Source organism: Aspergillus oryzae, chromosome 6, assembly GCF_000184455.2.
Source record: "Aspergillus oryzae RIB40 DNA, chromosome 6".
NCBI classification, from domain to species: Eukaryota; Fungi; Ascomycota; class Eurotiomycetes; order Eurotiales; family Aspergillaceae; genus Aspergillus; species Aspergillus oryzae.
In genome coordinates this window covers 4021516-4049502 of record NC_036440.1, presented here as the reverse complement: position 1 = coordinate 4049502, position 27987 = coordinate 4021516, and the positions used below count along the sequence as shown (strand labels likewise).

At 48.3% G+C, this 27987-nt stretch overlaps 11 protein-coding genes across 11 annotated transcripts; 4 read left to right on the top strand and 7 right to left on the bottom strand.

Moving 5' to 3' along the window:
* Positions 1–140: 140 nt before the first annotated feature.
* Positions 141–1301, bottom strand: AO090138000075 (P1 family peptidase; the record flags this gene model as incomplete). The annotated part of the gene is made up of 1 exon (XM_001825534.3): positions 141–1301. The coding sequence occupies one exon, from the start codon at positions 1299–1301 to the stop codon at positions 141–143; it is 1161 nt and encodes a 386-aa protein (XP_001825586.1).
* Positions 1302–1812: 511 nt separating this feature from the next.
* Positions 1813–3846, bottom strand: AO090138000076 (RTA1 domain-containing protein; the record flags this gene model as incomplete). The annotated part of the gene is made up of 4 exons (XM_023238558.1): positions 1813–2062; positions 2879–3323; positions 3379–3627; positions 3699–3846. The coding sequence occupies 4 exons, from the start codon at positions 3844–3846 to the stop codon at positions 1813–1815; spliced, it is 1092 nt and encodes a 363-aa protein (XP_023093241.1).
* Positions 3847–4925: 1079 nt separating this feature from the next.
* AO090138000077 (RTA1 domain-containing protein) lies at positions 4926–5919 on the top strand (the record flags this gene model as incomplete). Its single annotated transcript, XM_001825536.1, has 3 exons — positions 4926–5073; positions 5124–5372; positions 5453–5919. The coding sequence occupies 3 exons, from the start codon at positions 4926–4928 to the stop codon at positions 5917–5919; spliced, it is 864 nt and encodes a 287-aa protein (XP_001825588.1).
* Positions 5920–7356: 1437 nt separating this feature from the next.
* Positions 7357–8319, top strand: AO090138000078 (uncharacterized protein; the record flags this gene model as incomplete). Its single annotated transcript, XM_023238557.1, has 2 exons — positions 7357–7648; positions 7703–8319. The coding sequence occupies 2 exons, from the start codon at positions 7357–7359 to the stop codon at positions 8317–8319; spliced, it is 909 nt and encodes a 302-aa protein (XP_023093242.1).
* A 1211-nt stretch (positions 8320–9530) lies between these two features.
* Positions 9531–11686, top strand: AO090138000079 (peroxisomal copper amine oxidase; the record flags this gene model as incomplete). Its single annotated transcript, XM_001825538.1, has 2 exons — positions 9531–9639; positions 9693–11686. 2 exons carry the CDS (start codon positions 9531–9533, stop codon positions 11684–11686), a joined length of 2103 nt encoding a protein of 700 aa, XP_001825590.1.
* Positions 11687–12279: 593 nt separating this feature from the next.
* On the bottom strand, positions 12280–13215 carry AO090138000080 (ankyrin repeat domain-containing protein; the record flags this gene model as incomplete). The annotated part of the gene is made up of 1 exon (XM_001825539.1): positions 12280–13215. One exon carries the CDS (start codon positions 13213–13215, stop codon positions 12280–12282), a length of 936 nt encoding a protein of 311 aa, XP_001825591.1.
* A 1571-nt stretch (positions 13216–14786) lies between these two features.
* On the bottom strand, positions 14787–16752 carry AO090138000081 (uncharacterized protein; the record flags this gene model as incomplete). The annotated part of the gene is made up of 4 exons (XM_001825540.1): positions 14787–15838; positions 15901–16041; positions 16096–16686; positions 16749–16752. 4 exons carry the CDS (start codon positions 16750–16752, stop codon positions 14787–14789), a joined length of 1788 nt encoding a protein of 595 aa, XP_001825592.1.
* A 913-nt stretch (positions 16753–17665) lies between these two features.
* AO090138000082 (FAD-dependent oxidoreductase) lies at positions 17666–20718 on the bottom strand (the record flags this gene model as incomplete). Its single annotated transcript, XM_023238556.1, has 2 exons — positions 17666–18942; positions 20703–20718. 2 exons carry the CDS (start codon positions 20716–20718, stop codon positions 17666–17668), a joined length of 1293 nt encoding a protein of 430 aa, XP_023093243.1.
* A 1775-nt stretch (positions 20719–22493) lies between these two features.
* AO090138000083 (uncharacterized protein) lies at positions 22494–22946 on the bottom strand (the record flags this gene model as incomplete). Its single annotated transcript, XM_003190646.2, has 3 exons — positions 22494–22579; positions 22629–22685; positions 22751–22946. The coding sequence occupies 3 exons, from the start codon at positions 22944–22946 to the stop codon at positions 22494–22496; spliced, it is 339 nt and encodes a 112-aa protein (XP_003190694.2).
* A 2374-nt stretch (positions 22947–25320) lies between these two features.
* Positions 25321–25789, bottom strand: AO090138000084 (RidA family protein; the record flags this gene model as incomplete). The annotated part of the gene is made up of 2 exons (XM_001825543.1): positions 25321–25613; positions 25678–25789. 2 exons carry the CDS (start codon positions 25787–25789, stop codon positions 25321–25323), a joined length of 405 nt encoding a protein of 134 aa, XP_001825595.1.
* Positions 25790–26768: 979 nt separating this feature from the next.
* AO090138000085 (phenylacetaldoxime dehydratase family protein) lies at positions 26769–27836 on the top strand (the record flags this gene model as incomplete). The annotated part of the gene is made up of 2 exons (XM_023238555.1): positions 26769–26776; positions 26879–27836. 2 exons carry the CDS (start codon positions 26769–26771, stop codon positions 27834–27836), a joined length of 966 nt encoding a protein of 321 aa, XP_023093244.1.
* Between the last annotated feature and the right edge of the window lie 151 nt (positions 27837–27987).

Genomic DNA, 27987 nt, shown 5'->3' with positions numbered 1-27987 from the left:
TCTCCCAGCTACTTCTTATATAAATGCCTCGCGAGATATCAGTAAAGACACGTTCAGCAACATAGACATACGATCTATCTCGACACGGAAAATTGCGGATGTTCAATTTATCATACCCAGCCTGATATTGGCTCCAAGCACTACACCCGTTGGTATTGCCTCATGATCTCCTTCAGACGGGCAAGAGGAAGTGCCTCGATTGTATGCCCTTGAAAACCTTGAAGGCTCTCCGCCATACAAAGTGCGTTGTATATCGCCTCTTCAACCGCATCGGCGGTCGCTTCGAACAAGGTATTGAGAGCAGAATCATCCAGCACGTCAATAGTTCGTGCTACTGACGCAGGTCTCTTGTGCTGGTTGACAGGTATCTCGTTCCCAGTAGAGAAAGCTAGGAAGATATCCCCGGACAGGTTATGTCCTTGGCCACCAACGCGAGCAAGACCAACGGTTGCCCGCTTGGCAACACGCTGCAACTGAGCGGGATGAAGCGGCGCATCTGTGGCCAGTACAACGATTATACTGCCGTCCTTCTCGGCCTTTGCCTGTGCGACCTCCTCATACATCCCCTGTCTTGAGGGGTCGCTCGCAGCGTCTTCAGTTAGTATTTTCCCAACAGGGACCCCTGCAATGCGGAGATCTCTTAATTGCCCGTAATTAGCCTGGACCAACGCTGCGACCGTGTAGGTTCCGAGAACCTGGCGACTGCTGCTCCCGGTACCCCCTTTCAGTCCATGGCAAACCATGCCCACGCCACCGCCCACATTACCCTCTCGAACTGGCTCCCCAGCCACCACACTCTCCAGACCGTGCACGATGTGCGCAGGAGCCACAGCGAACGATGTACAGTCATGCAAATACCCATCGAACGTCTCACCCACGACCGGCAACATAAGCCACTCCAACTGACCATCCTTGTTAGTCCCCAGGTGTTTGACGGCATACTGATAGATCCCTTGGTGGGCGGCCCCAATATTAAATGTTCCAGTGAGAACAATAGGGGAGCAGAGAAGCCCCGTCTCTTCTATCAGATGTGCGCCCGTTAGCTCTCCCGAGCCGTTAAAACGGAAGACCCCGGCGTAACAAGCATTGGTGGACCAGTTCGGGCGGGGAACGATGCAGGTCACGCCGGTATTGATGGCGCCTTGGGCACCGAATATCTCTTGGGTGTGAACGTGCACGCCAGGCACGTCGGTGATGGAATTTAGCGGACCTGGGGGGTAGGCTCCCAGGTCGAGGTCGGGAAGAAGTTCGCGGATGCGCATTCGCCGCGGTACTTGCTCGGGGGATAGCTGGACGCGCATTTGTGTATTAACGTCTGGGTGATACGGGAGAAAAGGTGAAGGGTTAATGGAAGGAAGGCTGTAGAAGATAGTTTATGGACGAAGGATCCCGGAGCCCTAAGCTCTGATTGAAGAACGCAGTCAACAACCCCTCCTACTGATAACGAGTTAGGCGGCAGGACATGATCAATGTAACCTCATTATCACAAATCGGGCTTGGTGCGATAGTAGCTTATATAATTGACAAGCACCAGACAAAGAGAATAAAGAGCATGGTTAGTAGGGCAGTAAGCACTAAGTCCAGGATTCGACAGCCGAGGCGAAAAGAGACCGGATAGGTTAGGATAATAACATCATTTATTTATAGTAATCCGGGAGGCCTAACTTAAGCCATCGGAACGTAACCCTTGGAATTGACCAGAGTTGAAGTCATAATGGTACTATTCCAGGATAACTCAATCTACATATTGCCCGATATAAGTACATCTAAATCGATCGTGTTTCATATAACGAAGACTCCCGGTACGCCTGCCTATTTCTCGTCCTCAGGCCCCATCGGCCTGCGTCCTGCTTGTTCGACATTCTTTCTCTTCTCCTCTGGTGATTTACTCGGGTCGTTATGCACTTGTTCCGTCGTAGTGGACTGTTCCTCACCCTCATGCTTTTCGCTCGTGGGGCCAAACTGGTTCGAAATAGGAGACTGTACGGATCTCGTGTCAGGCGTGTCGTCATGACGCGACTCCTTGCCCCGCGACGTGTTGATCGCTTGGGATTCAGGGTTGCTGGAACGGGGATTTGCGACCTTAGGTGATTGATAAAGGATGGCGCCTCTAGAGGAAAACGCTCGCGTGCCATAACCTACAGCTGTTAGAATACCAGAACATCTGACGAGAGGTAGGATGCAAATACCGCACAGGAGACGGGGCCTAAATTGCTTCAGAAAATACGACATGATGGATGCTGGAGATATGGTTTGTTCAGTTAGAATGTATAGAATTTGAGTGCAGTAAGTCTGGCCAGCTCATATAAATATCGATTATCGGATAGGATGACTTCATTGGATCGTCACCATGACACGCCAAGTTTTTCCACCCACTTCCCATAATTGACCAATGCCATTCAAATACAGTAGATGGGATTCTTGATTCTTAATAGATTGGAGGTAAACAAGAAAAGAGGCTTGTTTAGGGGCAGGTGGTGGTGCTTGAAGAATGAAATGTGACAGCACAGAGATATGACGTACACAGAAGGGTATTTAACGTATTGTTGCAACAAGAACTTGCCGGAAAATAGTATACAGGAAAACACAGGATATCCCATAAATTCTAATATATTTATAATGGATAATAGCTGGCAGATATGGCGATATTGGTATCGTCTTGATTATGGATTAGGGCTTAAGCCCTGCTGGAATGTGTTGCTGACCAAAAAAGGTTAGCTATGTAGAGTGGTTGGTCCCTCGACTAATATAACAATACTGTGTATCTAGTAATACAATAAAAGGGGATCTAGGATTATGTCCGAAATGTTGATTTGATCGGCTTTGACGCCAGTGGAGAAATCCTCCTGATCCGAGAACCCATCAATAACGCCCATACTGAGTGTTATCATAGTGAGTGTTATTCAACATCTCATGATCACCACTATTTTCGACCTTCCTTCTACAAGAAACGATCTTGCTAGGGTGCCACCAATTGAGAATGATGCAACAGGCGAACATCAAGGCCGCATCAAACACGTAGATGAAAGCCTCCTTGCTCTGCAGATATCCACTACTTCCTTGGACGTACTCGGCAACCCGATAGATAGACCGGATCATAATCAGAATACTGACCGTATACAGAATCTTCATATACTGGTTCCACGGAACTTCAGTGACCACCATGTGATGCATAGGCGTAGACAGCATGCGACGGTGAAAGACGATCGAAACGACGATGAAGAACCCGAAGAAGATGATCTGGATAAATAGACCACCGATGATCATATTCTCGCCTAGCTTTACTGAATCTTGCGAATTGGCTTTGGCTAACATGCCTCCTCCTGTACACCGTGATGTTAGCTGGCCTTCTCTACTCGCCGATAAGAACGACCATACCTCCACTCTGTACCAAGAAGGATAACACGTCACCGGTCACAAAGATCTTGGTCAACCATGAAGGGCGGATTAGGGAGATAGAACCGGCATTCAGCATTCGAATAATACGTCCAAGAATCATGTACACGGATGCGGCGAACAGGGCTGGCGCTAGGAGCAGTAGTAGGCTCTGTCCCACGTATGGTTTCATCGTCCAATTCGGTGTTTCGGTCGCACTGATAAACCTGCATAGGTAACCGATAGCCTCAACTGAAGTGAGGTCCATGTGTTAGCACATTATCGCAAGGTATAGCCTGTTAGGAAGGTCAAACAAAACGTACATATACCACCAATAACAAATGGTGTCAAGTACCATGTCCTCGTCCGAATCATCTGCCAAATGTGTATAACCGTCGTTAGGCCAAAGACAGCAGCAAAGCTAACTGCCGCGCCTGATGATGGATCATAGTGGTAGTATTGGTATCCCATGATGTCGCTCGAGTAAGATCAAGAGGTTGGCAAATTTCGGGCAGGTAATTCGTGGCTGCAGGAAGAGAAATAGGTTGCTTAAGGATAGCTTGGGAGAGGGTTGCCAGGTAGAACTTTGATTAGAATATATGTGCAGACACTGAAAGTACCAAGGCCTCCGTATTGTTTCAAGGCCCTGATCCATTTTGTTTACTCTAAATTTGGGTGTTCATGGATCCATAAACATGGCCCAGAAAAATGGGTCTTTAACCGGCGGGAGACGTTAGTCCAGCCCTAGACTACCTGAACCGGTGATCAATACGAAGTACGACAAGCTCATCGCCTCCCCACTTTTCCCTTCTAGTGCCATAGATTTATATTTGGAAGGTATCCATTTAGACTGTCGGGATCTTCTGGCGTCTGTGGCACTGCCTCTCGATCTCGATTTAACCTTCCTACGCCAAGACAGGAAATTTCTTGTCTGATTGTGTAACGGGAGACCCACGTTGAGATTTGCCGACGAGAGGATTCTAACAACTTGATACTATTGTTGGAGCCTCTAGATAGTGGCTAGAACTATAGCTAGCTATAGACGGTCATGAATCCGGGCCCGTTAACGAAGCGTCGTGAGAATATCTCGTCAGAAAGGCCAGTCAGTATCACGCACTGGGGATTTTCGGTGAGACTGCGACCTGTTATAGCTACTCCATATGACAATTATGTTAAAATGGATGGCTGAGGGCATAACACATAACGCAAATGCTATTATTTCTTGCTTAGTGGCAACTAAGGGGAGGGCGCAGAACTTAAGCGCTGCAAAGGGCAAAGAATACGAGAACGAGGCCAAAGTGGGCCACGGATAGAAAATCAAACCCACTAGGTTATTTGCTCCGCGCAATACACTATAGGGGGTAGCCACCACGTTTTCGTCCCCTTTTCTTTATTTCAACGAGGATCTGATGCATTCTGGGCTCTATTTAAGATGTCCCTTCCCCCGCTGTGGGTGCTGGGACATTTCCAAACAGAAAGTGTGCCCTCAAAGACCACCACGCTACAAGTCTGTTTGAATATTTCGTGCTGCGGGACACTATACCTCCACAATGGAGTTCATCTTCTACTACTATACACCATCGGGTGCCGCTGGCGGCATCTTCGTCGCACTATTCGCCCTCAGCACCCTTCTTCATCTTTATCAGCTACTCCGCACGCGGACATGGTTCATGATCCCTTTTGCCATCGGTGGAATCCGTAAGTTGTGACCTCAAGCTGCAGAGATGGCTCTACCTAATGGTCCCTAGTCGAAACAATTGGATATGTCGGTCGTGTACTATCAACAAACGAAGCACCCAACTACACCAAGGGCCCGTATATCATGCAAAGCGCCCTCATCCTGATTGCACCAGCCTTTCTCGCTGCGAGTATCTATATGACTCTGGGTCGCATCATTACTATGCTTCAGGCAGAGCAATACTCGATCATTCCCCTGCGCTGGCTGACAAAGATCTTCGTGGCGGGTGATGTGTTATCATTCTTGATGCAAGCGTCTGGTACGTTCACCCTGAGGGCGCCTCTCGGTCACCCACACACATAGCCTCCCCCGTTTAGAATTAAAACTAACGACATATAGGTGCCGGTCTTATGGTCTCGGCAGATGATCCCAGCACTGGAGAACACGTCATCATTGGTGGTTTATTCGTGCAAATTATCTTCTTCGGCTTTTTCGTGATCACCGCTATCGTCTTTGAGCTGCGCATGGCGAAGAAACACATTGGCGCATCTGCCGAGGCAGGTCGTATATGGCGCCGACACATGGTTGCACTCTATGTGACCAGTGTTCTGATTTTGGTGCGGTCGGTAGTTCGTGTCGTGGAATATCTGGATGGCTACGACGGCTTCCTCATGAAACATGAAGTCTTCATCTACGTCTTCGACGCTTTGCTGATGTTTGTTGCTATGGCGGTCCTCAACTACATCCACCCCAGTCAAATCAACTGCCTTTTGGATCGTGGTGATCAATATTTCGAGAACTTCGTGGTGACTCGCAAATATGGGCCTAGTGCCACGCATGAAATGGAGGTGGATAGTCGGATTTAAAGAAATAAAGCGTCCTTTATCTGTTTAATGATTTATGCCATGTCAGCTCTGCTTGCTTGTGAATTAGTATATGTATATATTTCAGATATAGCAAGCAAGTTCAAGAAGTCTTAACCTCAATCTCAGCCTCAGCTACGTGGCACCCGCCCGGGGTCGATTTACCATTGATAAGTAGGGACAGGATTGAATCTTAAACAGTAGCTGAGTAGACTTCAACAGAGATCTTGAACTGACGCTTATGGCAAACGGAGCATTTTTTGGTCACCCTCACGTTTAGTTTGATTTATGACTTTTCCGCACCATTTGGACTTAGTCGTTTCAGCTCACACGATGACTCTGTGCGAATTGTGCCAAAGCATCCCTTTAGGAGACCTCCCCCCCGTTCCCCAACGGAAAGATCCATTTTCCTCTCGGAAGTCATGCGATCCTATTTGAACTAGATAATGAGGACGACCGATCACCACGGCATGCCCTGGGCGTCCCTCACCACCCGAGTCTAGATAGCTTGCGCGGGGCATCGGCGGCGGGGTGTGAGCTCTGCTACATTATTGAGACCCAGGTTGATGGATTGATTTCAGATATCGAGACAGGAGAGATCATATCGCACGAACCAGAATTAAGTAAGCCCCATTTCGATTTGTAGTTGACTAGGCGGCTTGACGGCGATGGCTTTATCGTGCTCACTCCTGACAATACGAACACGTGGCTCGCCCCCAGCGATATAGCCCAGCACACGGTGCTGGTACTAGGTGCGATAGTCTTTTGCTGTGACGAAGGTGTAGTCAATCTCCATATACGCTAGTAGTAGTTGCTAATATGGCCCAGGGGACTCTCTTGCCACCGTGTTCCGGGGACGCCTGCCCAGAGATACCCTGGATACTGCTGCATGTCATCATTTCGCCAGTTGGATCGTTGACTGCAACAACCAACACCGATCGTGTGCTACGGCCCTAAAGCCCCTGCCGACTAGGCTCATAGATGTGGGGTCCGAAGCCTCGGGAGACCTGGTCAAGCTCGTCGAGTTTAATGGGGAGACTCGTGGGCATTATGTGACCCTTAGCTACTGCTGGGGTGGAGACAGCACCTCGGCAACAACACGCTCAAACGTGGCGTCCAAGAAGGAAGGCATATGCCTTCGTGACCTCCCGCAGACCTTTCAAGATGCGAGACTGATGACACGAGCTCTCGATGTTCAGTACCTGTGGATCGACCGCCTCTGTATTTACCAAGATGACGTGGAAGACTGGGAGAGAGAATCTTCCAACATGGGGTCAATCTACGCGAATGCCTACCTGTGCATATCGGCAACCTGGGCCGCGAGTAGCACGAAGGGACTTTGTGCCCCCCAGAAAGGCCAGGCCCAGCGTACGTCTCCCTCACACGAGCAACAACTCTCGAGGGTACATTGACGCCTGCTTGCTTTCAGCTTCTTCAGAAATGTGCAAGTGGGATTTGTTGACATTCAGAGATGAGGCCCTCTCTCAACGGGGATGGACATTTCAGGAACGTTTGTTTTCCCGCCGGAACCTGCTTTTCGCGAGGGATAGAGTGTATTTCGGGTGTGGAACAAGTTTTATCTCAGAGGATGGCATCGAGCTGATCGACGTATTGAAAGCGGATCATACAAACCAGCCCCCCCACAGATTGATCACCGACCAGAGCATATATGATGGTCCCGCACCGCCCGAGAATGAGCGCGCCCACTGGAATGAGCTAGTGGCACTCTATAGTCAGTGCAAGCTGACATATCCTGCCGACAAATTACCTGCTATATCTGGCATAGCGCAAGAGTACGGCAAGGTGCTGGGGGGCACTTATGTAGCTGGGCTTTGGGATGGCTCTCTGGTGCAGGGATTAAGCTGGCAATCTTCTGAAGAATGCACGGCCGTAAGTGAGTACCGTGCGCCATCCTGGTCATGGGCTTCTGTTGATGGCCCTTTGTGTAAGTCCTCTGTGACCACCGAGCCCATAGCGTCCGTAATGGGTTTACACATTGAGGTAGACGGCAAAAACCCCTATGGACGAGTGAAAAGTGGTTGGATCAAGATCGAGGTGCCCCTTGTTCCTCTCGTCCTGTCGGGCGACAACAGCCTGTTGATGTTTGGCTGCATAGGCCTTAAGACATCAGATGAAGAGGAGAATTGCCTTACTGGGAGAGTTGACACCATCAACAGCCAGTTCGACGATCCGGCCGAGACGATCAGGGCTATGAAACTTTTTGGCTTGGTTATTACCGATTTCAGCCTAACACCCGAAGAACCTTTCTATTTCTCGCTCCTTGTAACCCCTACTGGCGATGACCTTGGAGTATTGAAGAGGGTTGGCTGGACTCTCGGACGAGAATCAGATTATGGGCCTCTCGATCTTCGTGCGCTCAGGCCTATAGTAACGTTAGTTTAATTGTGTCATGCTAAAAGTTTGGAGCGACTGTAGTATTCAGTAATCTTATACAGAGAAGAGCTGCAATGCGTGATAGCTTATATACTGTACCAAGCCTTTGGTGATAGCCAGGTACATAACACCACAGGGTGTGGAAAATAGGGCTTTCTGCAGGCAAAGATCAACATTTACCCTAAGAACCTAGCTCCATAACTTCGGGTTCCGAGGGATGCTTTCCAACCATACCTTTGAAGCGTCTAGCAAATCATCTCATCCCTCAAAATCAGTTCCAGACCACATATTCTGGCGGCAGTCATGAACAAACACCGTAGTGGCAAGCTATCTCGCTTGATTGTCAAAGCTCAATGCCAGCTGACCAATAGCGTCGAATTGCGCCAACGTCTCCACCAGAGCCCTCGATACCCGACGCGCCAAGTTGGTTCGTTCGGCTGGACTTCCTAGACCAGGTATAGCACAACGGGGGTGCTTTTACTCAATCTTTAAAGAATGTCCACATGGTACGATCATTGTGGATCATGCCGGGTCCGAATTGCGGGGGGTGTTTTGGAAATTGTTGGCTTCTTGCATCGTACCTACGTCCACAACTGCCGTGTCGCGCTCTGCAGGCACCAGGACTGTTTGTTCAGACAAGTAATGAGTGATACCCAGGGGAGCAGCGAGGTATGGATAGTAAAGTGGCTTGCGAGACTGTGTAGAGATCTAACAGAGGGGAGTTAGCAAAAGATAAGGCGAGGTGAGATGCGCCAAGATTTAGCCAGTCTCCTCCAGCTTCTCCTAAGGAGCATTGATCAACAAAGGAATGCATGCCCCACAAAATAAAAGTCTAGGTAGTTACGGTCGTTATATGGGGCAGGTCCCATCCATGGTTTCTATCGCTCGGCTTCTGGTTTGTGGGTTTCCAAATCCCCCATGATTAGTCGCTGCACAAGGCACAACCTTGAATTCTAAACGTAATACTAGGGGTTGCTTAATGATAATGGACTGGAATTCGGTAGCCGCCGGTGCCACCAGACCAATATTAGTCACTCGGCCTGTCTTCTTCAGTTATCGGGACTCGAACTTCCGTATAGGGAAGCTTCACGCGATTGTAAAATGTATACCTTGGTTTTTGAAGCTATATAAAGGCCATCTGCCCGCTGTCCCACAAACCTACTTTGGCATGGCCATCCCAGTCAACTAGTACCACATTGTTCACCAAAACCACATACACCATGGCGCCAGACACAACATCGATCCCCGGTTACACGATCTTTCGTAAGGAAGACTACGACAGTGCCGCAGCTGCCGCGGTGACACCACAAGGAATTCCTCATCCACTTGGTAAGCTTATCATGACATAGTAGGACAGGAAGCAGACACTAATGGTATCATAGATCAGCTATCGATTGCAGAGATCCCAGTGGCGGCAGCATTGTTCCGCGAATACGCCAGTCCGAAGCAACTCAAATTTAACTGCATCACTCTCCGTGAGCCTAAGAAGCAAGAGTATGCCGCTTTCAAACAAGGGAATGGGCCACGTCCCGACCGTCGCGCGTTCGCCATTGTCATCGACCGGCAGTCCGGGAGAATCGCTGAGGCCGTTGCCAATCTGACCAAGTCCAAGGTAGAAGAGTGGAAGGACGTCAATGACGCCATGCCAACTCTCACCCTCGAAGATCTGGATATCTTGGAGGGCCTTGCGCGCAAGGATCCTCGCGTTATCCAAGCATGCAAGGAGATCGGAATCACCGACATGTCAAAGGTGTACATTGATGCCTGGGCGATCGGCATTGACGAGCGTTGGGGCTTTGAGCGTCGTCTCCAGCAGGGTCTGGCATACTACCGTCACTCTGAGTTCGATAATCAGTACGCCCATCCTTTGGACTTCTCGATCGTTGCCGATACCGAGCGAGAGGAGATCCTCAGTGTGGATGTCCGCTATGTGAATGGAGAACGCACAGCCATGCCGCTTACCGAGCACAACTACCTGCCCCAGTTTATTGGAGACAAGTACAACCATGACCGACTAAAACCTATCGATATCACCCAACCTCAAGGTGTCTCGTTCCAGATGAAGGGTAATGAGCTTTCCTGGGCCGGCTACAAGATGCACATCGGGTTCAACTACCGAGAGGGTATCGTCATCTCAGACGTCCGCGCGCATGATCCTTACCAAGACCGCGAGCGTACTTTGTTTAACCGAATCAGTGTGGTCGAGATGGTGGTGCCTTATGGTTGCCCCGAAAAGCCTCACCACAAGAAGCATGCATTTGATGTGGGTGAGTATGGAAGTGGCTTCATGAGCAACTCATTGAAGCTTGGTTGTGATTGCAAGGGCGCGATTCATTACCTGGATGGAGTGATGGCCCTTGCAAGTGGTGAGGCCGCAGTTGTCAAGAACGCCATCTGCATTCATGAAGAGGATAATGGCCTTCTGTATAAACACACAGACTTCCGAGACGGCACAGTGATCTCCGCCCGCGATCGGAAACTCATCATCTCGCAAATCATCACCGCGGCCAACTATGACTATGGCTTCTATCATATCTTCTCTCTTGACGGAACCTACAAGCTCGAAGTTAAGCTCACCGGCATGTTAAACACATACCCGTTGCATTCCACCGAACAGGCTGCACCATACGGAACCGAAGTAGCTCCTCAAATCACTGCCCATAACCATCAACACATCTTCTCACTGCGTATTGATCCCGAGGTGGATGGCCAAAACAACTCCGTTGTCCAAAACGACGCTGTTGCATCAGACTATCCAGTGGGATCTCCGCAGAACTTCTACGGCAATGCCTTCTACAGCAAGAAGACACCACTTCGCACATCCCTGGAAGGTGCCGCTGATTACTGCTATGAAACCAATCGGACATGGGATATCATCAACCCGAACTCCATTAACCCATCTGCTAAGAAGCCCGTTGGGTTCAAGATCATCAACACATCCTGCCCTCCCTTGTTAGCGAAACCGGGTGGTGTCGTCCACACGCGCGCTGCATTCGCACGCAAGCCTCTATGGGTGCTTCCCTACAAGGATTATGAATTGTTTCCTGCCGGGAACTACGTCTGCCAGTCGACTGGTCAGGAGAATCACCCTCACAATGAGACCATTCTTGACTGGGCAAAGAGGAATGAGTCTATCGAGAACACAGATATCGTCTGTTACCTCCAGTTTGGCCTGACCCATTTCCCACGCACTGAGGATTTCCCCATCATGCCAGCTGAGCCTGTCAGCATCATGCTACGCGCTTCGAACTTCTTTATCAAGAATCCTGGTCTTTGGGTTCCTCCTTCGTCAGTGTGTGTTGATACTATGTCGCGCAACGCTTTCTCTACTTCATGCTGTGCGGGCAGTAAGCCAGGGGATAGCTCCAGGTTGTAGGTTGCCGAGGGCTCATGCTTCGCACGATGTAGTATACCATCGAGAATGATGTGCAAAAGCAGTTATGATATGTAATCTTACTTGAGCATCAAAGATAATCTTCTTTCCATTACACTTTATATTTATCTTCGATCCTTGTATTCGTTGTCTGATGTAGGCGGCTTGGTAGTAGAAGGGCGAACAAGACATAATGCTTTACAGCGCCAGATAACAAATCGCCTTCAGGGCTGACTTTCGTCTCGTGATCTCCAGGATCATTAGTTTACTGGGATCGCTGATTATCTGATCTGATAAAGGTTTCAGAATGAAAGACTGAGCAAATCATAAAAAGCAATTTTTTTGTTCTTTTTTCTAGTTTTATATCACTCCAACTCCGCATTAAACATTAACCACAGTAGACCCAAAACTCAAACAAGAACGCGTGACAACATCTATCGCCTGTGTCGCCGTTTCTCTCTCTCTCCCTTTTTTTACTTTTCCTTTCTTTTCTTTTCTTTTTTCTTTTTTCTTTTTTCTTTTTTTTTTTGCCTTTGCCTTTTCGCTTTTAAACCATGTACTAGCAGTAACCAAACTATCGGCCATAAGGTAATGAATCAGACTGGCGTCCAGTTATGGGCCTTCTTCACTGGTCGTTCCGGATCATCAATCCACTTCAACTCATACACATTATAATTGATCAACATGACCTCAATTTTCCCCTTGTCCTCATTAATCAAGAAAGTATCAACCCCATCCAGAACCTGCAGATTATTCTCATAATCATGATACTCCCAACGCTCCGTCACCCACTGACCCTTCGGAGCAACATGGGTACCAGTGATATTATACTGGGTAGTGGGCAAGACACTATTCAGCAATCTAGCAGACTCCTTGATGCCAGCATGACCCTGCAAGGTGCGATCGAAGGTGCCGCAAAAAGCCATCTTCAGTTTCTTGGAGTAGTTTCGTTCAATATCCTTCGGGATATCACCGATATACCGGAGGAGGATATGTTCCCAGTAGACCTCCGAAACGGTCCGATCGGTATCTGGCTTCAAGTTGCCCGAGATAAGGTTATCCAACACCGTTTGGGGAGGCTTGCTGGCAGGGTCTTCGATGTTGTTCGACATCTTTGCGAACTGGGCTTTCAGCCATTCCTCGCCCTTGGGTAGACGGGGATCGGTGATGATCATTTCCGGGTAGGCATCGACAAGCCAATTGGCAATGTCTTTGTACCCTTTGTCCAGTGTAAGCTTGATGATGGTGTAGCTGTTACTGTCGCGGAGATTGACATTTGCGCCTCGCTTGCATAGCAACTGCACGGCTTCGAGTTTGCCGGAGACGGCGGCCACAATCACCGGAGTGTACTTGTCATGCTTCTCGCATTGCTCGTCAATCTTTTTGGGATCCTTATCCAGGATCTCTTTGATCTTGTCGAGTTCGCCCTTTTGGGCGGCGGCGAAGAGCGGACCGCAAACATTGAAGTCCGGGTCGCTGGTCTTGCCGCTTTTGACAGGCTGAGGACCGTTCTGATTCACAGCGGAAGGCATGATGAAGAGTAGACTTAAAGATATGACTGATTGCAATTGGCTTGATGTAAGGATGCTTAAGAGTGTCTTGATTAAGATGATAGAGAGTGAATTGGACCGTGACATTGCCTCCTTAAATATTCGAGCATCCTCCTCAACTTCCCAACGGGATGCAGATTGACCCTCTCCATGCAGGATCTCCAATCCGATATGCAATGGTGTCGTAGGACGTCAGGGTAGCAAATCTGATGTAATTGCGGATGGAACGAGGAGCTCTTTGTCATGTTCGTAGCATCAGGTCTAGAGGATGAAGAGCAGTGACCGTGAATTCGCGGTTACATTTGTTCTCGACTTCGAGTACTTTCAGAGGATCGAACCATTACCAGAGCGAGCCATTACCATTACCGTCGATGTGATGGTCTAGAATCGGTATTCATGGAATCATGCTGTGTCAAAGTCAAAAGACATGCCATGTCTAGCCTGATCGTAGTGAAAAACATGACATCTTGCTCCCGATCCGGGCTCCCTGAGGAATCTATTTTGGGAAAGGAGTAGCATCTCCCATTATCAACATGTTACGAAGTGGCGCATGTCCCATCGTGTCTATCTATGGTACTTGCGTTGACTGGTTGGGCTTGGTTGTCTATCCAAGTGACAGCTGTCTATGTCCGTGCCATCTCTATTTTGCCTCCCGGACATAGGGTTCCACTTCATAGACTACTGGCATACGCTTGGTGTCATATCTTGTGGTACAGTCCTGCAGGAAGTTGGCAATGTACTTCCGCTTTGGGTATGTTTCGCTGCGAACGTAGACGAAAGTAACATCATGGAGATGTCTGGAATGCTATCTTGCTTGCCACACACGTTTTCTGTATGCTCTAGAATAGGATGGACGTCATCTACCACTCATACACTCCCTTTGACGTGTCCTGCATGGCACGGTCTCCTACTGAAGTCGAGTGGACAGTGGAGACGAGGCATAACATAGGACTTACCGTTGCATGTCAGGATCAACTCCTGCTTCTTGTAAGTCCGAGCACCGCACGGCCAGACCTCTTCCTTGCTTCTGACGCAGTGTAGCACTCTACCGTGGGCATTGGCCATAGACCCCCGACAACCCGCTACCTAGTGCTCCGCATAGTCGAGTGGCAGAGAACTGAAACCGTTACACACGCCGCACTTCTGACGAGGTTGCAATTACCGATGTAGTTGGTCCTGTGGACAAATTACCCTTGTCCTACGGTCATGGAGATTCAACTGCCCCAGAACTCTGAATATGGACACTTTGATGTCTTTCACTCCTTCCAAGGCTGTTTCTTTGACTAGGTGATGTCACTCCAGTAAATTACCTTCCGCACAAGAGCAGCATATTACCCATTCGAGCCTCTCAAGGTCGAGCATTATCAAGTTTACATAGAAGTGGAATACTGTAGAGCTTAACGTCTTGTTAGCCCCGGTCGAGGTAGCTGGGAAGTACATACGACAATCCCATATGATGTTGACTCTTTCAATGTGTATATCCCATATTGAAGCTGGGTAGTAACTTAACATCACAAGGTAAGCCCCTGGTCAAGAATCCTACAATCACCACCCTAGCTTTTATCCTTCTCCGACAGAATCTCCTGTTGACTATCCGAATCCTCCCTCAAGAACGTCTCCTTATCCAAATCCCGATACATCCAATAAAATACCCCGGCCAGAATCACCCCGGGGACAGCAGTCCCCACAAACGGCCAAATAAGATGTGGATCCGCCAACGCCGGAACAACAGCCTGACTGATGGCGGACGAGACGGCAGACATAAAAAGGAAGAGAGCGACGACCAACGCACGCATACTCTTCGGAGACCGCGAGAAGGACAGTTCGTATCCGCTGACGACGGCGAAGAGCTCTGAGAGGGCCTGGAGAACGTACATTGGGATCTGGGCCCAGACGGAGAGCGGGGAGACGCCGCTGCCGATGTCACATTCTGTCGCGTAGTAGCCGCAAGGTGAGGTTTCGTAGACGCGCCATTGGAGGAGGGCGCCGACGACACAGCTTAGAGCGGCGAGGATGAAGCCGAGTGTAATACGTTTAATAGGGCCGAATTCGATCCGATGCTTGCGAAGTAAAGGATAAAGACCATAGTTGAGGATCGGGGATGCGATGATGATAGTTAGAGGATTGAAGTTGCTAACGAGGTCGTTCGGTGCACCTTTGGTTGTCATTGATCCAGCTTGCGAGTTGGTAATACTTCCGATGCCTCCGTTGTTGAGATAATAAAGGGGGTAGAAGAGGAAGATTTGGCAAGCGACCAGCGTGCGTCGAACATCGTCCACGAACCCGTCGTTCCAGCTGATCGGTTTTCCCTTGTATGATGCGATCCCCTTCCGCGCAAGCTCCGATGGCTTGACTGGGTCGAAATACGCCTCCGATCCGAACTTCCGGAACCCATTTTGTTGGATGGCCAGTTTGATAACACGCAAGGTGTCTCCCAGAATGTTCCCTTGTGGGGGAGTTTTAATTGTCTTCTTGTATACTAACGCCAGGATAATCGGCATCAAGAAGTAAATAATGCCGGGGAGCAGGAATGCCAGCCAATATCCGACACGCTTCGCGGCGTAGCTGGTCGCCAGCCCGAAGAAAGCACCCACGTTGATCAGAGCTACAAGGGTGAAATAATGTTAGCCCTCGCTTGGCATGCAGAATGAATTGATATGAGCCTACCGTAGAATGTAAGTGTAAGTCGTTGGATAGTGGTTTCAGGGTGCACAATGACCCGTTCTCCGGACTTGAGCGTCATAATGTAAGGATGCTTGAACGTGACTTGTTCCATGACAGTCGGGGATATATTCGGTTTGAATATACCTATAGTACTCGTCAGAATATGTTTGACATAAAGATAGGGACTTGAATCTATACCTGCTCCCAATGCGAGAATCATCAAACTGACAATGAACGGAGCCATGCCATGGCCGGCCTGTAATATGCTCGGAATCGCACCGACCACCATGATAACATGCGAAACACCGCAAATGACCACACCGATACAGATTGTCTTATACCGACCCAGTCTTGTATCCGCTAGCCAGCCACCAAAGATGGGAATACAGTACGCAAGGAACTTGAACAACAGCGTCAGGGCGGACGAGACCTGCAATCCCTGCCCTAATGCTCCTGCGGGCTTCTCGGACCCTGGCGCCGACGCTCCCGCACCATTCCCACCAGGCGGAAGAGGGTATTGAATGAAATTCTGAAAGACCCAGGTGCAGCCATAATAGGAGGCACGTTCTGCAAACTCAACGGTGCAGAGCCAATACCCGGATCCTGATACAGGGCCCGCGACCTTGCGTAGGGTATTTAATTCCTCCTCGGTGGGTGCTTGACCCAGATACTGGTCACCATCGTAGACGGGCTCGGTCGTGGATGGAGAGGCCTTTTCTTCGTCTGATACGGTGAACACAGCCTTCTTATCTCCACTGAATGAGTTTGATTCTAGGGAGTCCTGGGGAGCTAGTGTACAGTTAATTCAGGTTCACTTGGACAGAAGAGGCGAAGGAATTGCTGTCACTAACCCATGGTTTATTGAAGCGGAGAGTCACAGCGCTGAAATATATCCTTTCCCCAGATAAGCACGGAAATGGCACTATAGGAATATATAACATTATCAGCAGGCCACATATCAATGGGAAGATGCATCTGTGCACCCCCAGTTCGAACAAAAGGGAGGATCTAAATGTAACTCTAACAGTATGCCATTATGGTGGCGATGATGTGATTCGGAATATGGCTTCGACCTGCTATCTTCTGCATGTTGCCCTACAACACTGGGCAATTACTAGATTAAATCACGAAAGAGGTGCATCAAATCACTCCAATTTGCATTCTAGCCTTGTCTTGGCGTCGCACGACCTCGATGTCTCTCGGCGGGGACCACCGCGATGGCGACATGAGTCCGGCAGATGATGTTATGCTTAAGAGAAACACATACATCAATGCCAAGTATCCGAGATTTACACAGGAACATCCCCGAAAAGACTCCGAAAGGGGACCGGCGATCAAACTCGTCGAGCCACGTCCAAGATCAAGCGGCAGGGAGGGCTATCTAAGATTATCTCGACACTGCATGGGGAACAAATGACAACGCGGAATAGCCCTTGTTAAGATTTTACTCTAAAGCAAACTTTAATTTTACCTGGGATTGCAAGGATCGGCTGGTGCCATTCACTTCATCATTGGTTCATAAATGGCGACCGGCTGCCACTATCCCCAGGACGAGACATCTCGCCGGTTAGTCGCCACAAACAAATGCTCCTGCACCCCACTCACGAATCCTCTTCCTGGTTATTTTACACAATATGTGAAGGATTACTCCGAAGTATGTTGCCTAGGCATGAAAACAGCCAATGGGCAGGTCCTAAAAGTAAGTCATATTCATCCAAGACCCCATTCCACTCAAACTATAACCCACAAGTGATAATAACCAACAGAACTAGCGGAATAATTTGTACAAAAAATAGAAGATATAAAGATTCACAGCAATCACGGGGTATAGTATACGGAAGGCCCACGGATGGATGCGATAGCGAACATGCCGGATCATCCACCGTTCGATCGACGCTCGCGGTGCTCCAGGGGTAAAGAACATGTCCTGCATCACGCCAACACTCAGCTCCTGACCTCTACGAGCCCGTTGAAAGGCGTCTTTCTCATACATCCGCAACGTCTCGTTGAGCGTACTATATCTGCCATCGATGAACCCCCGAATCGCATCCGAGAGCTTCATCGCGTCCTCAAATCCAAGGTTCACGCCTTCTCCAGCGAATGGTGGCATGAGGTGAGCTGCATCTCCCACGAGGGTTATAGCCGGATGGGCAGGCCACTGAAACCCAACTGGAAGCGTATAAATACGCCGAGTCATTTCGTATTCACTAGTGGGTGCCAAGAGTTCGAGAAGCTCCGGTGCCCAGTCACGAAATTGCCTAGCAATCTGATGGCGCCGACATTCATCATCCGCCGAGAAAACCGCATCATCGTCTTGGCTTTCTGTGGTATAGACGGATACCTGGATGCTACCATCCCCGAGTTGCTGCCCCATGAGTGCCTTTCCGTCGGAGTACGCGTAGAGGGATCCTCGGTTAACAAGTTCAGAAACCTTCGGTGCGGTCTGAGCAGCATCAGGGATTGTAAAAGCATAACCTTCGACACCGCAGAATGACGGACGCACAGGAGTTAAAAAGCGGCGGATCCGGCTCCAGGCGCCATCAGCTCCCACAACCAGATCGAAACCCTGCTCGATTCCTTGGGGGAAATGTAGCACATTCCCGTCTGATACACTGAGAAGTTTGTGGCCCCAGCGAATAGTGTCCTGTGGCAGACTATCAAGCAATAGTTGCCTAAGGACCATCCGGTCGATCTCTGGACTACCACGACTATTGTCAGACACTCCTTTTGCAAATTTCAGGTATCCGGTGAGGTTTTTGTCACACAGAAGCATCGCTTCTCCGTCGAAGCGGGCGTGGTGAAGGAATTCATCATAGAGACCAGCTTTCTTCAATGCTGCAATGCCTGTTCCCTCGTGCAGATCCAGTGTTCCCCCTTGTCCTCGACTATCAGGCGATGCATCAGCCTCATATATAACCACCCGCACTCTTGGACAGTTAAGAAGCAGACGAGCCAGCAGACAACCTACCGGTCCTGCCCCGACAATAGCGATATTCAGACTGTGCGGCATTATTCCAACAGGGCGATCGCTAAACTTTGAAATCTCTGGGATTGGCTCAGCTAAGAGTATCCGATGGTCTTGTACAAAGCTTGGCAATGCTTGGTGGCTTCACCAAGGCTGACAAATTTTATAGAACCGAGCAGTCCTGGGATCTTTCCCAGGCACAACAACGATATCTCCTAGCGACCTTAACGGTTTCAGGCACTGTGGGGAAATATTAACCAAAGGTCCGACCGAGACGAGAAGTGAATCACAATTTTCTAAGTACAAGTTCCTTTCACACAAGACACGGTATCAATCTCTGATGGTACCTGTGATGTCCGGGAAAAAATGGCAGCCTACGCGGCTTAGTTATAGCTCGCGAGTCGCCTAGTCTTACTTTCTAATTCCTGTCAGCCGCCCAGGATAAGGAGGCTAACAAGCACTTATTACGTGTTTGGCCCCATAATGGTAAGATTCTGCGGATAGGCAACATAGATAGGGCAATGTGGAACCAGTGACCGCAGATATGTAGAGTGTTTGGCATGTTTACTTGGTTTTTCAACTTTACATGTCCTGTACCACGTGATGCGTTTCGTTTCCTGGTGCCTGAGGCCGAGTTTGATCTCCTCCTGGGCTCTAGATCACACGAGAATAGATATGAAGCCATGTTCGTGAGTACTGAACATATTGCTATTTGCACTAGATAACTGCGTTCCTTATGATAATGACAGTTTATTCGGTAGCGTTGTAAGATTTTGATTAGTCGGACACCATCTAGATTGGGGGCCGAAGTTATATATCACCGATTCCGAACATCCCGGCAATTATCTAGACTCTACCGCTTGACTTCATTTAAATCTTTCGTAAAAATAAAAAAAGAAAAAGAAAAATTATAAAAGAAGGTTTAGGTAGCGTACAGTCCAATGAATCTTATTGATATTCTTGTATTAATACCATAATGTCGAATCATACATGTCCACAAATCCGATATATCCAGGATCCCGAGACTCTGAGCCTCCCTATTTGAATTCCCCCGGTCCCGGACCAAAATGGCCCCCATCCGAGACCTTCAGGTAGGGAACGGACTGCGAATCATAAGTATTAGATCCAACGTTATTGCCCCACCAGCTAAGCTTGGTACCGGTGTAGCTCAGTGCGAAGAAAATGAGGATCGTAGCCAGAGCAGTGCCTGTATCCATAGCAGCTTGGAGGAGGTCTGGAATAGTTGATTAGTATATGAGTATTAGCGCAATGAGTTCCAGAGAATGGACTCACAATTGTACCGCTTCCACCAGTGGAAGGCGCGCCTTCGGATCCAGAAGTTGAAGATGAAGCCGACGATGAACCAGAGGGAGTATTGAGCTAAGATAGTTAGCCAATTAACTCCAGAAAGAAGAAAGCTGTTCACTTACTGGTAGTTGCGGGTGGGATATTGCCGGCGGCATTAAAGAAGATTGGTACGTTCACGTACTTCAGCCAGCTGCTGGGATAGCGTCGGTAGAGAAAGTACACGATAACAGTGACAACCGGCTGGTAAGAGTTAGCCCTTGGAATATAACGGAGATCCGACCGAGTGCAAACTTACCCCGATCAAGAAGAAGTACATGAGGCCGTTGTAGACTTGCCCCTGTTGGAACATTCTTTGTGGGCCGATTGTTCCCCAGATGATGGATGCATTGTACATCACCTTGGAGCCGTTGCAGGTGAAGCGATTGGGGTTCTTGGGGTCACAGAGTCGGGATATATGGCCCATCATCCAGCGTAGAACTGCATGGTCCAGTTAGTGGATAGAATTACGTATAACCAGAATAGCCAAGCGCACCTCCAGTTTGAGTCATGGTCGCGATAATGGATGCATAGATTTGACCGGCGAAGAGCGCACGAGGTGGAATTTTCTGCATAGGAGACTCGTTAGTCGGGTGATAGGGGATGATTGACATATACACGCACCATATACTGTCCCATCTTGAGGTCTTGGGCAAAGTCCATGGCGTGCTTAATTGAATTATATCCGTAGCACTTGACCATGGTGTTTGCGATCGCGCTGCCGGGGTACGCATATCCTGCAATTAATTCCGTGATAATATTTAGGAAGACTCGCTGATTAGTTGTTCCTTGTAGAATTCCTTCCGGCAGGATCAAAACGACGCCCATGCCAAAGCAGACAACGAGGAATCCCCAGACGGGCAACTCCGTGTCCCAGTATCGAACGGTGAGAACACCCAACCCGAGCACAATAACGGTCAATATCCCGTACCACCAGTCCGGGACGTCATTGTAGGCATGCATCAGTCGACGATGGATGTCCTCGCCACCAGCACGGGAGTTTTTGAACTTAGCCCAGATTTCGCGACCGTTGTAGAGATAGGTGTGCACAATCACGGCTGTCACTGCTGCAAAGCCCAGGCCGTAAGTAAGGGCGTACCCCAAAGAGATGTACATTGGAGAGTAGGCTTGATATTTGCTTTCGACGAAGTTTAAATTAGCATCAACCACTTTTGTGATATTATAGGACTGGCCAGTATTGTCAAAAGTGTTTGACGATAGGAGGGGTAGGCTGGTCAATAGGTTAGATATGGAGCCACGCAAACCAGCGAGAATCAGATGCACTCACTAAGCACTATTCCAGACATTGGTATAGTATAGGATTGGTGAGAGGAAGAAATAGAATATCACAATCGTCGCGAAAGCATTACATGTGATGTAGAAAGGCGTGGTCAGTGGAAAGCCGGCGTAGTTTATCTCGGTCCAGTCGAGGCTAATGGGCAGAAGCCCTAATCCCGAGTTCATCTGTATCACCACAAGTGTTAGACAATGACATTGAACCTAGTATAAGTTGTCGAGAGGCCTCACTCCGAACAAAGTGTTGACCACCTGGTTATGAGGAACAATCCATGTGATAAATGCAAACGTGCTGAGGCTGGTCCAGATATAATCAGGAAACCAGAAGAGGACGAAGCCGAAAATTGTAAAATAAATAAAGAAGCGGTAGCGAGTAATTGTCCAGCCATTTGCAGGAGAACGCTCTTCAGGCTCGTGTAGTGCACGAAAGAGAACGGTGGAGGAAAGAGACGTGGGCCAGATAAGAGCGGCTGGATAGACAATCCACCGGCGAGCAAGACCGGCCAGCCCGAAGCTGAAAAATGTGAGTATTGGCGTATGAGACTTGAGGAAGGTCGTCTGGGAACAAAAATACCTACCCGATCATTTGGGTGGTTAGAAGGTATAGAAAAGAGAACCCTGGTCCGAAGTCACGTCCCCAGAACCGAGGATGAATGATTGCCATTAGTGACCCTTGCGCATACGGAGTAGAAGCGCTGATATTGACACACTGTACATTCATAAACATGTGAGCAAGCGGGTCAAAGATATGCATGCAGAAAGTGGGACTGACGATGACAATAAAGGCATGCTCTTTGACGGTGAATTTTCCTGGGTTGATATCGAAAGACAGCTTTCCCAACGGTACCCTCCAACGAGGAAGCTTTTCCCATGCCCGACCGATAGGAAAAACGAGAAGTTGGGCTACAACATAGCCGATAGTGAGAGAAGGCTTACTGCAGTCAGCGTCGAAACTTTATTCAGCGTACGCATGTTAGAGATTTAAGAGTACTCAACATACGTATCGCAGGCCGAAGAATTGATTAACGCCGGAAAATAACATAACGAAAGTTGTCATGAGGATCCATGCTCGAACAGCTGATGTAAAGTCAGTAAATACGACCGGGAGAACATTTGAGCGACTCACTGTTGCAGAGCATGGTCGGATCATCTGTGTTCGACACACATGCGGCTACTTCAGGGACTATACAATTCCACAGTCAATTAAAACATGGCTCATAGTTAACATTTTGTCCATGGGCTACCCACAGGGTGATTGATCCCCATCCACATTCCATTTAAATGCTTCTACCGGTGGTAATTCGTCTATCTCCCCGGGTTTTCGCATCTCATCTGCCCCTTTGCCCGACTCTGAGTCTGTCGTATGAGCCTCGACAGTCGGTCCGTCCTTGTGGTCATCTTGACCACCTCGGTCTTTAACATCCACAGAGCTTTCAGAGGGCATGGCGAAAGTAAGGCAAGTCTGATACTTTGCCTATTGATTACGGTGAAGGCCCTCAACAAGGAATCCTGGGGAGCCACAGCGAGAGTCTAACAATAAATATAACGCAAGGGGCTTTCTAGACTACGGACTCTTGCGAGGAAGGATTACAGCAGACCCACCTAACATGGCAGGGTGTCTATCACGCTATTGAACGTGATATATCACATCATAACGCTAGTGTGCCAGAACACAGACTTCTTATAAGGGCTTGAAACATTTATGTTGCATGTGGAGCTTTCCCAGTGGAACTTCACAAGTCTATGATATCACCAACTCAACAATTCCGCTCGGGCCACGATATCTGCTGTGACTATCATCATGAAGAAACCGAAAAGAAAACAACAATGAACCAGCACACATAGTATTCTCTAGGTAGTCGCATATGAGAAATAAAACCAAAAAAAATAAGTTGGTTATGGATGTATCCAGTTACCCTAAGGTTCCAAGGTGCATTCGATCTCATCGTGGAACCAACGCACTAGCTGTTCAAACACGTCCGATTGAGGATGTCTAGAACTGATAGCCAATTTGTATCATGTATGGCAGAAGACAAGCAGGTACAGCAGAATCAAAGAAGGTCCAACCGGCAGATTGCCCGGTGATAAACGTGGATAGAAGCATTTCAATTGGAGGCTTGAACATGCTTATCGAGCAACATTTTCGGCGTCGGTTCGGGCCGAGTTCGAGAACCAACAGATGGCGTGCAATCATCCGTTACTTTTCTCTTGTTTACGTTTAGTTCGTTGGCAAAGAATTAGCGTGGTTGACGTTCATATTAGAGTCCTCTTCGGTGGCCATGCGGACGGAACGGCGTAAACCCAAAATAGAGATAACGGGCACCCACTTCCGTAAAGAAATTAGTTACTTAAGTCAATTGACCATCCGAGGAAATGCCGATCATGTTCACTAAAACGATCGAGACCCAGTTTATTTATGTCGTGTAGCTATTGTCTGTAGAGGATAACTGCAGGTGTCAAGTGCACAGTGTTCTCTAGTTGACACTAAGTTTGTAGGGCGAATGCCAATACGTGCCCTAAGTTGCGTCATCGCTACCACCCCACTTCGGTGAACGATCGTGCGTCTGACGCAAGCTTGTATGCATTAGACGTGATAGTAAGGCTTATGTATGTTCCTATATAGACTTGATTTTCAAGGATTAATGTGACTTCCCCTGTTTGAATGAGGCCGCTTTGATGGGACCGGTCAAGGCTCAGAGAGCCCTCTGGTCCTACTCAGGGCGGGTACGGCAAGCTAATGCGGCCAATGTGTATTAATTTATTTTGCTGGTTTTGAGACATCTTCTACCAGCAGAATAAACTGTGGTATACTGCTACATGTCGTCGTCTTTCCCGCTGTTAGTCATCCGCACTAGAGTTTCCTACTGTATATTGATTGAGATCTTGTCTTACTTAGATAATAGAGTGATTTACCATCAGCATAATTCGCTTTCCAACTCAACTGAATAATGTGCTTTGCGGAATTTCTCCCTTACTAGCGCGAGGAATGGTGCTTACAATAAAGAAAGCCGCGCCAAAAGTAGGGCCAATACCAGAATTTCCAAAGCTGAGAATTGCCCAGCCCAATACCAAAGGTATTTACAAGGACAATGAGAATCATTCTGGCCCCTATTTACTCGATCTTATGGTTACTCGCGGTTAGCCAATGGGAACGCGTACCCGCCTCCTGGAGGGCTACTCTGTTGATGCTGGAGCAGATAATATCGTCGTCGCGGCCGAAGGAACCAACCCCGGACCACGTAGAAATGCGGTATTCCAACTGAACACGGGCGAGGAAAAGACTTGAACCGTCATAGCCCCACGCGTGATGAAGACCGTTCAATCTTGCCAGACAGTTAATTGAGACACCCGTCTCTTCTTGCTCGCCACATCATTTACAAACCGTAGGATAGATCTTCAGGGCCCGCTATAATGTTGTCGATATTCTTTTGGTTTCTCGTATCTCATAAGTCATACCAAACCCGTCCACAGAGGCATCGAGCTCAGGTACCTAGTAATCAAGTAACCATCATTTTAAGACTGATTAACAATCGAGAGTGTCCTGGACGCTCTCGTCCTGTTACGTACTACTCCATGTCACTGGAGGACCTTGGACTAACAGAGCTAATCGCACACATCATTGAAGAATCTCAGTATATACATTAATACGGATACTGCAGGATTCACGTAAAGGTTTTTGGATTGGAATGCCGAAGAAATAAGTCTATTGTACTACCTGTAGAAGAGCACTTTGAAACGAAGCCGTAGAGCAGGACATACCGTATGTGTCAAACTTGAGTATATCTGAAAAGGAGCAACACGCCTCTGCATTCTAATGCTCAACCATCGTGCGCAAACGCTTCGATCTCAATCCTCATCCCCTCCAAAGCTAGCTGGTTCACTCCAACACACGTCAACACAGGCTTGTGATCTGGCATCCACTTTTGAAGATTCTGCACAAGCAAGGCAATGACTTCATCATTGGTCTGTACGATGAAAATTCGAACTCGATAGACCTGGGACCAGCCCCTCCCACCAGCATCTTTGAGCGCTAGCTCTACGTTGGCGAATGCTTGGTTGATTTCTTCCCCTAAGTCCGTGTGGACTTTGCGAGTACTTGGATCCCAACCTCCTGATGATGCGTCAATGGTTGATGGCCAAGACAGATAGCGAACATGAGTACGTCACTAACATACCTTGGCCGGAGATTTCAATGCGATCGCCAATACGTACCGCCTGGCTATATGATAAGACTTCACGCATATGCTCGCCGAAGCCTTTGTAGCTGAAGTATTGGAGGTGGGACATTGTACTACCGAAAAGATAGATGGGTGGTTTGGACTTGAAACTTTGTTCAGAGGACTGTTTTGTTATAATTCTTGAAGAAGCTTCACGGTGCAACGTTGATCGAACAGATATGACCTGTAGCAAAGGGAGAACTGAGCAAAGATTTTTATAATCAACCATACCAAGACTGCCAAGCCAATGTTACTCATTTGCTTAGAAATCCAAAATCTAAGGCAATGCCTGCCATGGATCAAACATTTATTGGCACCGCGGAGTCTTCTGTCGAAGCCTACGGTTGGTATACTGTAGATGGGCTAAAGTTGGGATGTCAGCTTACAAAGCATTAGAGCTTCAATTACGGCCTTATCTTGGCATTCAAGTGCTGTAGTCTCAGGCGGCACCGTGGCCATCGTTGTCTCCCAGTTTCGAGTTGGGACAAAGTCGGAGGGCTTCCGGATGGTTCCCTTGCTACTTTACCTCATTCCTCGTTTTAGGGAGCGAAGGACTAATAAAAACATTTTTAGTACGCGAGTATACCGATCCGCGTTGTTATCGGCGACAAGGTTGGTGTGTAGGCGGCTCAAAGACAATAAGGCGCCTGGCGGACTGCTTTGAAAGGATCTTTTCTAAGAAAGCTTGATGAAGTCACAGACACCAGGTTCCATTCCATATTGAACGCCTCTATATATGTTAAGGCCTGCTAGATCTAACCAGTCATAATTCTGATGGCGACCCGAGCTGGACAACCTCGGGACGTTAGTGCCAAGTGGAGGGCTCGTCTCCGTCTATCGCGGGGTTCAAAGTTAATCCGTGTTCCATCTAATCTTCATGTTCCTAAACCAACTCAGCTGGAGATCAGAACAGGTTATCCCGCATCGCAACGAAGAGAGAAGATATATAAAATTAAGTGCAAGGTGGTCTCAATAATAATTAGGATTAAGGACAATTCATTCAATCGAAGGGCAATTGTTAGGTCTTTTTTTCCTTGAAAACCATCATCATGTCCATGTACACCATCGAAAAACCGTTGGAAGGGACTTTTGTCTACACTCTCTTTGGGGTCCAACAGCCTGACGATGTTCAATCACCTGCTACTGAAAATCTTATCAGAACATTCAGTCATCTCATAACAGGTGCCAACTGCCACCTTGACCAAGTAACCCAGGATGGGATTGTTTCCCCGGGAATAGGGAAGACACGAATATGGATTGCCACATGGAAATCGATCGCCGACTTTGAGGCCTGGTGGGAGTCCGACAGTGTTATCAAATTTTGGTCGTCTCTGCCTCCTGATGCAGGCATGTGGCGCGAGTTTGTCAAGGTTCCTTACGGTCGATCCCAATACAAAGCCACACAAAACCGGCAAGATGGGCAAGGGGTCCATTTCGCCCACAAGCCGACTGAAAAGAATGGTTACTGGGGTTGGATCAGAGATTCAATCAGAGAATTGTCAAAAGAAAACCGCATGGATTCCCCTCTGCTGGTGCCACCAATACCGGAACGAAAGGCCTCTCTCAAAGAGAAGACTTTGGGACGTGTCACATTCAATGGATTTCCAGACAATCTCTGCTTTAACCTTGAGAGACAGGACCTTTCCGAGATGACGGGGGCTGAAAGAGGCGTTTGGTTTGACCAATTTGATCAAGCTGCCTGCAAGTGGATGGACGATCTGGCTCACGCAGCCCCGGAAGCGGGAATTCTAACATCTCGTATGTGCTACGACGAGCGCCTGGGGACCTACAAAGAGGGGGATAGCGAGTTCCACAAGTACAATAGAAAAGTCGAACTTTTCTACTTCATGGATCTTAGGTCTATGGAAAGAGCGGGTCGATCTAACAAAGGCCATGTTGCATTGCGTAACAATATTTTGAAAACATATGGACCTGGTGGGATTATGTCGGAATGTGGGAAAGTAGCCTTGTGGGTGGAGACAAACATACTTAAGGCCCCTGAAATTGATGCTGAGTATGTTGGATGCGTTCCTGGGACGGGCTTTATGGCTTACCAGAACCATGAAGCATTTCGATGTCACAAGGAGGCGAGTCCTTGCCAACATGCAAAGGCATGAGAAAAGAAGTGCGGCTACTTAGTAAACACAACCTGGACAATATTGGGACTCTCGCCCTTGATTAGTTATAAGTTGCAAGTATTTGAGCATGGGAATCATGCAAATAGTTCACCACAAGAAGCCGAATTTTCATTATCATTCATATCCCTGT